The sequence below is a fragment of the Plutella xylostella genome, chromosome 18 (genome assembly GCF_932276165.1).
Source record: "Plutella xylostella chromosome 18, ilPluXylo3.1, whole genome shotgun sequence".
NCBI classification, from domain to species: Eukaryota; Metazoa; Arthropoda; class Insecta; order Lepidoptera; family Plutellidae; genus Plutella; species Plutella xylostella.
In genome coordinates this window covers 2,531,929-2,544,097 of record NC_063998.1, presented here as the reverse complement: position 1 = coordinate 2,544,097, position 12,169 = coordinate 2,531,929, and the positions used below count along the sequence as shown (strand labels likewise).

At 40.1% G+C, this 12,169-nt stretch overlaps 1 protein-coding gene and 1 long non-coding RNA gene across 2 annotated transcripts; both read left to right on the top strand.

The window, feature by feature from the left end:
• Positions 1 to 4,915: 4,915 nt before the first annotated feature.
• Positions 4,916 to 6,700, top strand: LOC125489841. The gene is made up of 4 exons (XR_007267272.1): positions 4,916 to 5,308; positions 5,385 to 5,450; positions 5,570 to 5,634; positions 5,880 to 6,700. It is a non-coding gene; the product is annotated as an uncharacterized LOC125489841 (long non-coding RNA).
• A 432-nt stretch (positions 6,701 to 7,132) lies between these two features.
• LOC125489840 lies at positions 7,133 to 11,482 on the top strand. The gene is made up of 2 exons (XM_048627138.1): positions 7,133 to 10,564; positions 10,641 to 11,482. Exon 1 carries the CDS (start codon positions 7,698 to 7,700, stop codon positions 9,735 to 9,737), a length of 2,040 nt encoding a protein of 679 aa, XP_048483095.1. The 5' UTR covers positions 7,133 to 7,697; the 3' UTR covers positions 9,738 to 10,564; positions 10,641 to 11,482.
• Positions 11,483 to 12,169: the final 687 nt, after the last annotated feature.

The following is a 12,169-nucleotide window of genomic DNA, read 5'->3' as shown; positions in this document are numbered from 1 at the left end:
CTAATAAGGTTTTTTTTCGAAAGAGCGAATATAAAGTTTTAACGCAGTGGGATCAAAAAACATGGAATCGCGGTCACGGGTAATTAGGCACGGTTTTCTTTGAAACCCGCACACGTCGCAACTTCATAACGTACAGTGAACGCCATAAAAATAGGGAGTCATTATTACAGTTTCGTTCACAAAAATATTATCAAAATAGTAATATAAAAATGTTGTTTCAATATAAAAATAGTAATATAAAAATGTTGTAATACTTATATTAAAATCATGGAATGAAAAAAAATATTAAGTACCTTAATAATCTCACAACATAAAGGTCTATCCAAAGTAGGTATACTTTCCTTTCCATAAGGCAATTTTACGCTTAAGGGTCGGCAATAGGGAATCGAGGGTTGGCATTGTCATAGAATTATGTAGTAAATGATGCTCTACAGTCTTGAAAAAAATCACACAGGTAGCCGAAGAGTTTAGCTAGGTGCTGAATCATTCGAATTTAAGTAAATGCTTATGTGTCGTAATTATCAAGAATTTTCATATAATTCTTATCAAATTATAAAGATAAATGCTTGGACTAGGCGCTAAATACCTTGTTTTTTAATGAACACACACCTATTTTGTGTAAATTAATCCCAAACTTGAGCAATTTTTTTCCCTCAAATCTTCATACAAATATCTATGGCGGCTTTCTGTGTTATAAAATCATAAACACAAGTGACGTTTGACTCAGTCGGCCGGTGGCCTCCAAAGAAGGGTCACGTCGGTTTAGGTAGCACTGACAGCTCGCGATCTAATTGTGTACAGACACAAAATCACTGCACATTGGTTGTCATTGCACTTTTTCAACTTTTATGACACCAACATAATTTGATTTGAAATTGAGGAAGTATAATTCTTATAATATACTCAATACATTAAGGGCGTCTTGCATAACAAAGTTAATCAAAATTAAATCTATGACCTCTTGCTCTGACATTATACTGTCAGAGCAAGAGACAAACTATTTAATTTTAATTAACTTTGTTATGCAAGTCACCCTAAATGATAATGTTTTTTTATTAGTTACATGGTACTTCTTGATTAAATTATAATTATTAATGCCTAACTAAAACTAACTAATATAAAATTAAACAAAAAAGAAGATGCTGGCCAGATCGCTGCCACTGTCGGGTAGGGTACCCAAGACGCCGGCTGCGATACCCCGCTGTATAGCGATGCTTAGCCTTTGTGATAGGTAAGTGCCAGCCCTAGGGTCCCTTGAGACTTCTATTAGTCTGCTGCTGATGTCTTTAAAAAGCTGACGTGCCTCCGGTCCCCACGGCCCTGGGATGAGGAGCAGGAATATAGCGAATGGATCTAAGTGATGACAATACGTAGGAACATTAGGTAAGGATTCAAAAACACAGTTTCATGGTGCTGGTTGAGGTATGGTCTCGTGAGGATCTGATGAGGGCAGTAACACGGTGGTGATTGAATTTAATTTCAAAGATAGCTAAAAGCATCGAGTTTGGGCTATTAAGTATATTTTTCAGAGAGAGAGAAAGATATTTTAGGTTTTCTCTGGATTAGTTAGGTTTACTGGGTTTACTAAATTCAATGTTATTGCATCAATAATAAATAAATCAAGAAAATATTCAAAGTTTCCATCCTCGCTTTTCACGCACGTACACAAATCACAAACTCATGCATTGTTCTAGGAGCAGGGTCTACCCTGGTGCATTTCCATGACCACTTTTCACTAGCGTCCCACTGGTTTCGGTGCTCAGTGGAATAGCACCATTAACCATTATTATTCTGAGATATCATGACTTCTTATTCTGAGTTATCCAACATAAAATCACGCCATCTATTGAAATCATTTTTTTAATTAGGATTTGTCTATGGTGTGGTCCCCAAATTTAAGGGTAAAAGCAAAATAATTATATTTTAACCTTTTTTATACCTATTATATTAAAAAACCTATTCAACGATACCCTACCTACACCATCAAAATAACCGGAAAAAATATCAGCGCCAATTTACTTGTATGGGAGAGGGAGTACCCCATTTTTTTTTTGGGTACTCCCCATATCTATGCGAAATATCAGCTTGATATCTTTACTCGTTTCTGAGAAAAAGGGCGGTGACAGACAGTCAGTCAGACAGACGGACAACAAAGAGATCTTATAATTGTTCCTTTTTTCCTTTTGAGGTACGAAACCCTAAAAATAATAAAATATATTTTTCTGCTACCAAAAATATACTTACAAACATACATACATTCATACAATCGAAAAACATTACTCTCCTCCTTCGGCAGTCGGGTAAAAACAAGTGAGACAGGGTTTCATTCTGAACTTTTGTTCTACGAGTTTTAAAAATTAACAAAAAAAAACCTTTTTCATAGAAACTTTGTGGACACGTGACTTTTTACCATGGAAAACGATTATTTTTTTCTCGAATTTGCAAAACTCGTAGAACCAAAGTTGTTCAGAATGACCCCTTGAGTCATCCCCTTTCGGTTTAGTATAACTTATTACCTATACTTTAATACCTGTAGTTACCTTTCTACAAGTAAATACTACATTTGTTTAGAAATCTAATCGGGTTCCGAGTATAGAGAAAAGTGACACCCCTATTAATTTATACTCTTTCCTGGTGCTTACCAGTGTAATTAAAAATTATACTTACCCTAAAATCACCCAAAATATACTTGAACATAATTGTCAATAAAGTTGGCGAGTAAAAGTTTATCGACCCACTGTGCAAACTTACATGTGTGCGTGTCACTGCGTGTGCTGTGTGAAGAGCATTGAAAACCCAAATTTGGCGGTGCACGTCACCCTGTACAGGCCCTTAACCCCCAGTAATATGTCAAAATCACCTGCAAAAGGTGTTATTAGGTGCTAACTATTATTCAATTTACGTAGGAAATAAAGGTATCAGTAAAATTGCTTCCTTAACAAGCTTTATAATCACCATGTGTTTTACACGTTACAAGCTGTATGAAATTAGGTACTTGAATATTAAATTGCATTGCATTGTGTTGTGATTGCATTTCAGTCGTATTATTTCATCGCCATTTTAAATTTCCATCATTTCACAAAGAAGGGAGAAAATATTGAGGTTCATAAATTAGCCCAGATAATAATATTTTATTTATACCTACCCATTTCCTAAATCCTTACTAATTATAAGTCATTTTATGTTATTAGTTTTGTCTCGTAAAAAAATAAAATAATTATTACTTATACATCGTCGTTACATTTGTTAAACTTGGTAGCTAATATAGCACCGTCTGTAGTAATACAGCAATATATATATATTTTTTTTAACTAGAAATAGCTGCCCCCTATTTCCCTGCCGCGCACTGTACCGCGCACATTTTTCCTTTTATCTCGTCCACGTAGATTCCGTAATGAGGCGAAAGTTTCACGTCTACGCTCGTTACTCGCATAGTCGGACATCCGGGATCCGGACGCCGGACGGTCCGGGCCGTAAGGAGTTTTTTCTTTTAACGAATTTAGTTTTACGATGACGGCGGACTCTCGCGGAGTTTATGGCGCTTTGATGACGTAGTTAGGAGTAATGGGAGTGGGGGGTCACTTTATATTACGAAAAACTAAGCTAAGGAAACCAGCTGCGAATGTTATGACTCTATCTCGTTGTATTAAACGTGCCGATTGTACGACAGCTCTCGTTAGTTCGTTTTTCGTCAGTATAGAGTGACCCTCCTGTGCCGGCGCGGTTCTGCTAAGTGCACGGTGTAGTCATGTGGTGCAAAATGGACGGAGTGTTACCCCAAACATTACAATGGCTAAACCTGTTATGACCATTGTGCCATAATGCTACAGGATTTATACAATGACAGAACCTAATCTAGCCAACGTTTAAAACCCCCGACATTCAACACCGAAAGTCGTACAACTTTTGAACGGCTAAAGCCAATTTTAATAACAATTTTAAATATGATAACAATATCTTATTAACTACCTATTATGTCGATAATATAACTTTGCATAGTAGAATTGGATACATTGTACTTTCTAAGGCTGATTATATTGGGCGTACGTTTTTGTGATTACACAAATCTTAGTGTTCGGAATTCTCACAAGTTGTGTAACAAAATCTGTTCGGGATGATTCTCTTAGTCCCCCCCCTTTTGGCTTACTATACCACTTGTGCAACATCCTGTATTAAGTACTACTTATACTTATAAGGCTGGCAGCTTCTACGTACACTTTTTGAAGCGCTCACTAAAATTTGTTCTGTATTTTGAATTGAAAATCCATCGTTGCAAATAGAGAATAACTGGATACTGGCAACTATTCGACAGCCGAACAACGGGGCTGACGTACGATCAATTCAGATGAATTTTCAGTAGGCACCTGAAAAATCCACTATTTGAACGTAACATCGCACTGGGAAATGTAGCTTGGGACGCCCTTCGGCGGTCGATGGCTAGTATAATTATGATAAATGTTGTCTGGAAGAAATTGCTTGAAGCGATAGGACAGCCATTTGTACATAATACTCGTAGTCTTACATTAAGTTTTTAAAATTGTGTAGGTACAAATAAATAATATCTTATCTTAGAAGAGAAAGGCTGAGGATTCTAAGATAAAATTATATTCCAATAAACAATATAGGTACAGAATCTAAAGAACTACAAGAACACTTTTGTATCTAAATAGCAAAACAAAGGAAGCATATAAATTCAATGCAATTCCAAAGATCTATTGAAACCCATCGAGGCCACTGTAAAACGAACTTTAATTCGTTCTAAAGACAACAGACATTTGTTCAGCATTTCAACAGTAAGAGAGGAAATGCAATGAAAGCATTGGACCTTTTCATTGGACGCCATTTCAAAGGAATCAATCGAACCTTGTACAGTGGGGGGCATGATAAGAATAATACCTTCTTTGGCCTTTGTAATTGTAACACCATTATTTTTGTAACTTAACATTTCGTTTATTGTTTACATTCTGTTTGTTTACTTTGTTAGTCTTGTCAAGTATCAGCTGTCAAATTCGACACACAGGATAGATTTTCAGTTGTTGTCTGTGGTCCTTTGAGAAAACTCGTGCTAGATCGTCATCGGACAGTGGTCAGTGGCGACATGACGCTCAGAACAATGATCGTGCTGACTAGCCACAGAGTAGTTTTGTGACGATGAGCTGACATCCCCGGTGACGGCTTTTTTTCGGAACTGGCAAGGAGGCAAACCATTCTCTGTCAGAACGTCTCGAGTTCATGTGTGGTTAGTTTTTCTTCCCGCCCGCGTGGCGCAGGCCGTATTGGTACCAAGTTCCTTGCTTCATATTTCCTGGTGAGTATTTCGATCGTGGGTTCAGGTTATCTGATTGGTCTACGAGATAGATTCTGACTAAGTTGTTTCTTTGCAGTTACCAGATACGTGCCACAGACACCCACGCAGCATCACACCATGTGTACCTAACCTGAATTGCCGAGTGAGTAAACTAGCATTTCGTTGTTATTCGATTTCCGATGACCTTGGATTTCGAAAGCCATCTGCCTTGTCTTTATTTCTACACGTAGCAACGTCTAACCCCGCGTATTTCTTTTACAGCAATTTCAATCCTGCCCGGTGAAGCGTGCGATTGCCAGACGCGTGTCACCTGACCCAACCCCAAGGTAAGCGCCATGACCTTCCACGTGTCGATTAGGTTATTTTGCAAGTGTCACGTTTAAACAGCAAAGCTACCGCCTTTGAGACGAGATCTAACCTTCCCATAATCGTTTGATTAGTGATTGACCGTAGGTTTTAGGTTAGAAATACCCAGGGGCCATTCAAGACACGTCACTTGAGACATGTTAGCTAGGCCTCCGCTGTCCTTACCGACCCATCCTTGACCCAAGGCTGTTTCTCGCGATTCCAGAAGGTGTCGTTGGTGACCAGAGCCGTCAGCGAGCCACGAGCCGTCCGGAGCTCCTGTCCTGGCCCCGTCCGGCAGTCCAGGTTGGCCGTTGTATGTTCGTTGAGCGGATACTGAGGAATTTCCTTAGGATTTCTATTAATCTTCAGCGGCATCAGCCTTCTAACGCCGCTGCTGAATGTAGGACTGCAAAGGCAGAACCCGGGTGGACTCTAGCGGGTTAAAACCTTTATTTTATTATTTTTTTTTCTTCATAGGGAGCCCCGTTAGAACGGGCAGTAGTATCTAAATTGCACTTTGAACCTTTTGTAGGCGCTAGGCTATCAACGTCCTTCAGTTACGGGGCCTTAACGTTAAACTGCTATCCCATTGAAGTAATAAAGAAGTTCCTCTGTGGTTAATACCATCCTTCTACTCCTGTGGCGTGAAACGCAGCGGTGGAACCTTGGTTTCTCCACTCTTATATAATTTCCTTGCAATACCTTGTGTACTTCAACCAGACAATTATAAGGACTTAATCCCTGGTCTCATTTAAGTAGTATAAGAGCTTCTCTGTGGTTAATACCATCCTTCTACCCCTGTGGCGTGAAACGCAGCGGTGGAACCTTGGTTTCTCCACTCTTATATAATTTCCTTGCAATACCTTGTGTACTTCAACCAGACAACTATAAGGACTTAATCCCTGGTCTCATTTAAGTAGTATAAGAGTTTCTCTGTGGTTAATACCATCCTTCTACCCCTGTGGCGTGAAACGCAGTGGTGGAACTTTGGTTTCTCCACTCTTATATAATTTCTATATAATAAATATTAATAATTGTACAACATCCTGATGTTTTTATTTTCCACCTCATTGTAATTTCACCAGCCACTACACAGTGGAAAATAGGCGAACATTTGGCGCCCGAGCAGAGTTTAATCCGTTAGCTTATAGTCTAATCTATCGCTTAGACAGGCCTGAGTCCACCCGGGGGGGTATTAATTAGTGTGTAATTAATTAGTGTCTTATAATTTCTTGTGTGTGTTTTGTGTGTGTCATCGAGACGTGCTGACAGAGAATCACTGCAGAAGGTTTCCTTTTTCTAAATTTATTAACTTAATAAGGCTATATTTTTTTGTGTGGATATTGTGTTAAAATTTTTAACCTCTTATTTCAGACATTTTATTTTATTGACTTAACATGCCTTATTTTTTTGTTGAGATTGCGTTAAATTTGTATAACCTCTTATTCCAAACGTTATTCAAAGGAAATCCTTCTGCTGGAATTTTATTTAGTTAATTATTGAACAATTAAATATTGAACAGTTGGTGATTGTTTTTAAACAATTTTGCTGAGACATTGTTATTGTCTGTTTAACTTAAACACTCAACTTTTAATAATTACAGTTTTGTTTTATCAATTTTTTATAAAAAATAACCAAATTTTTTTACAAGGTCAATCTTTTATGAGTTAATATATTGTTTTACACATCACTTAACTGTCAGTTATAACTTACTTTACTTAAGTTTAATATTGTACCTGGACTTACTGAAACACACTTTAAGGAGGAAGCATTTATTTTGAAGATATTGTTGTTTATTGTTCTGCTTTTACATTGAACGTTGCGTGTTTTACATAACCATTTAACTGTCAGTTAAAACTTAACTTTACTTAAGTTTAATATTGTACTTAGACTTACTGAAACACACTTTAATGGGAAAGCATTTATTTTTATATTGGTGTTTATTGTTCGACCTTTACATTGAACGTTGATACAGCCTGGGGTCACAAATTGATTTGAACGTGTGCTACCTTAGGGATTAGATCCATATTGTTGTAACATCATGGGGGAACGTCCGATATGTTTCAACCTTTTATTAAAAGATGAATTGACATACGAGGCCACAGTCCGAGGTGTCAAACCTGAGGCCACTGCGGACCAATTAAGATTACAATTAACAGAATTAGCTACGCGGATGCCTTCGGACGAGGTTATTTACTTTGAGGGAGATGTTACCTCAGAGTTAGAAAAAGTTAAAAATAAAATTAAAGACTTGCAGAGCTCACTTTCAAAACCAAATTTGCAGTTAAAACACATCAAGCGTTGCGAATCATTGGCTAACCATTTATATCACCGCTTAGGTCGTATAAATGCCGTCAGTAAGGAGGAGACTTGTATGCTCGGGGACTTGCTCTTACAACTCGAATCTAGGGACAGCGAACTGAGGTACATTTCTAAAGCTTATCAGGAGCAGGAAAAGAAACAGGATATCCCTGTCGTAGGGTGTATAGAGCCGTGTCCTAAGGTGGACCACACACAGATCCAAAAACTGAACCTTGTCTTTAACGGCAATGATAGTGTGCAAGCATTCGTGCAGCGACTGGAGGAGCTTTGCAATTCTCGAGGTATCTCTGAGGAGACGTTATTTAATTCCGTCGCAGAAATTTTTAGCGGTGACGCCTTGTTTTGGTTTCGGGGTGTCAAGGAGGAGGTCTCGAGTTGGAAAGAGGTTAAGGCTCGTTTGTATGAGGAGTTCCTGCCATTCGATTATAATCGGCGTTTATTACAGGAGGTGCGGTCGCGGACACAGGGTGCTGATGAATCCATCATAAAGTACTTAAGCACAATGCGGAATTATTTTTCTAGGCTCAGCGTGCCGTTACCGGAGTCAGAGCAGCTGGAGATAGTACAAGGTAACCTTAGACCGTTTTACACGAGTCAGCTTGCTCTTACAAACGTCGGGAACTGGAACGAGCTGAAGGAACGCTGTAGGCAGCTGGAGTACGCCAAATACCGAGCAGACTCTTTTGCGGAGCCGCCCCGAGTTTCTGCGAATTCGGTAGCGCCGGACTTAGCCTATCAGGCTAGGAACCGACTTTCGGTTAACGCCGTAGACACCGAGGTGGACTTATTTTGCGTTCGTTGCAGGGTTCTTGGACATGGCCTTTGGCAATGTAGTGCACCACCCACCCAATTGTGTTACTCTTGTGGTTTAAAGGGTGCCACCTTGCACACGTGTCCACGGTGTGGTCCGTCAGTCGCTGAGCCACCGAAACTACAACAAAAGCCAGATCCTGCTGGACCAACCGTTGCTGGGGTAAGCGTGAACAACGAGCAGCCTGGAACCAAATCCTCCGGCAGTAGTAGTCGTCGTCGTCGCCGTCGCCGCCGCCGCCGTCGCCGCCGCTGTGAAGAGGCAGGTGATGGAGATGCGGACAGTGGCTTGCGACCTTATTTAGATGTCGCAATTTACCACCATCGTTGCAGAGGGTTGTTGGATTCGGGTTCTACAGTTTCGGTCATTGGCGGAAAGGCGGCCCAATCCCTCTCCAGTTGTGGTACGTTGTATCCAGCTGAGGAAAAATCCATTATCACGGCTAATGGATCACATTCCCCGGTTTCTGGTTTTAAGATTTTACCGGTGACTGTAGAGGATGTTACGGCTTTCGTGAAATTTTATGTCGTTCCTGATATTTCTTCAGAATTGCTGTTAGGTATAGATTTCTGGCGTGCTTTTAATATCGCACCTGATGTTCTGAACCTACTCAATAAAAGAGGAGTCTCTAAAAGCAGGGAACCGTATGCAAGTGAGGTTAGACATTTGAACTCATGCAACGAGTTGAGTGCTTCGAAGTGTGTACCGGCTGATAACGCTACTGCCAGTTTGGTAGTTCGTGGTCGTCGCTCACAGGATTGCCAACTCAGTAGGGTTCGTCGAAGCATGGATTCAAAGTCGTACTTGACTGCTAGTTTGACTCCGAATTACGAGAGGTATACAGTAGTTCAACAAGTGTCTGGATTTGTCTACATTCTTGAAGATAGCAATGGGAACCAGACAGAGTGTCACGCCAGGGATATTCTCTGTAGAATTGATGTCCCGTAGGCCACCTTTGTGTGTGTTGACTTACTCTATTGAGTAAGCCAGCAATGCCAAGGGCTCATTTACTATGCGTCGTTGTGTTGCAAAGTCAGTGAATAGTTTCGTAGGCCACCTTTGTGTGTGTTGACTTACTCTATTGAGTAGGCCAACAATGCCAAGGACCCATTCACTTTGCGTCGTGGAGTTTTTTTTTGTGGGATTTTCCATATAATTTATTTCAGGGTTTATCTCATTGCTTAGGGACTCTACTGAGTCGGTGAGTGATCTTAACCTTATTGATATTCACTGGGTTTTCCAGCTATTATCTTTGATTTAGGTTTCTCTTAAATGAGTGACCCACATATTCCGATTGTTTTAGGTGTTTAGGATTTAAAGATGGAGGGCCATCTTTGAATTTTTCTCGTACCCTCGAAAAATTCTGGTGGGGACGGGGGTACTGTAACACCATTATTTTTGTAACTTAACATTTCGTTTATTGTTTACATTCTGTTTGTTTACTTTGTTAGTCTTGTCAAGTATCAGCTGTCAAATTCGACACACAGGATAGATTTTCAGTTGTTGTCTGTGGTCCTTTGAGAAAACTCGTGCTAGATCGTCATCGGACAGTGGTCAGTGGCGACATGACGCTCAGAACAATGATCGTGCTGACTAGCCACAGAGTAGTTTTGTGACGATGAGCTGACATCCCCGGTGACGGCTTTTTTTCGGAACTGGCAAGGAGGCAAACCATTCTCTGTCAGAACGTCTCGAGTTCATGTGTGGTTAGTTTTTCTTCCCGCCCGCGTGGCGCAGGCCGTATTGGTACCAAGTTCCTTGCTTCATATTTCCTGGTGAGTATTTCGATCGTGGGTTCAGGTTATCTGATTGGTCTACGAGATAGATTCTGACTAAGTTGTTTCTTTGCAGTTACCAGATACGTGCCACAGACACCCACGCAGCATCACACCATGTGTACTTAACCTGAATTGCCGAGTGAGTAAACTAGCATTTCGTTGTTATTCGATTTCCGATGACCTTGGATTTCGAAAGCCATCTGCCTTGTCTTTATTTCTACACGTAGCAACGTCTAACCCCGCGTATTTCTTTTACAGCAATTTCAATCCTGCCCGGTGAAGCGTGCGATTGCCAGACGCGTGTCACCTGACCCAACCCCAAAGTAAGCGCCATGACCTTCCACGTGTCGATTAGGTTATTTTGCAAGTGTCACGTTTAAACAGCAAAGCTACCGCCTTTGAGACGAGATCTAACCTTCCCATAATCGTTTGATTAGTGATTGACCGTAGGTTTTAGGTTAGAAATACCCAGGGGCCATTCAAGACACGTCACTTGAGACATGTTAGCTAGGCCTCCGCTGTCCTTACCGACCCATCCTTGACCCAAGGCTGTTTCTCGCGATTCCAGAAGGTGTCGTTGGTGACCAGAGCCGTCAGCGAGCCACGAGCCGTCCGGAGCTCCTGTCCTGGCCCCGTCCGGCAGTCCAGGTTGGCCGTTGTATGTTCGTTGAGCGGATACTGAGGAATTTCCTTAGGATTTCTATTAATCTTCAGCGGCATCAGCCTTCTAACGCCGCTGCTGAATGTAGGACTGCAAAGGCAGAACCCGGGTGGACTCTAGCGGGTTAAAACCTTTATTTTATTATTTTTTTTTCTTCATAGGGAGCCCCGTTAGAACGGGCAGTAGTATCTAAATTGCACTTTGAACCTTTTGTAGGCGCTAGGCTATCAACGTCCTTCAGTTACGGGGCCTTAACGTTAGGGTAACGTAACGTACCTAGGGACACTTTCGACTACCCCAACTTTGAATGAAGATATTGCAGCGTACAACTAAGATATTAATGTGAAATTTACTTTATTCGGTAGGATATATAATCTATTATCACTAGTATTTGTGGTGGAGCTTTGCAGTGGCCAGATTTTTTGAAATTAAGATAAATTGTAAAAATGCTTGTTTTGACCCAAGGTACGTTACACGTTTGTACCTTGGGACATTCTTAAGTGTACTTTGGGACAAATTGATTTATAATATTTTTAGCAAAAAGTCCTGTAATCATCGAAATTTTATAACTACATTGACATCATATTATCATTAGTTTATAACGAAATTATATTTTGCGATTATGTATGAATCTTACGTTACAAAAAGGAACATTCACTTTATATAAAATAAATAGGAATATTTTCTCCTGTTTTTACTTTATCTACTGCTTGTTTCAAACGTTCCAGACTGACTGCAACTCTCTTCATTCCAGTTTCACTCTGCCGCTTATAAGAACAGAGATATAAGACGTAATTTAGAAGTTAGCAGTCTCCATAGTACAAAACCATAGGAAATAGTGTCCCAAGGTACAAATTTAATCGTGTCCCAAGGTACAAAAAAGCAATTTTTAACAAAAAAAATCAGTATCTTTATTTTTATGTTAGGAATCTTTCAGATAA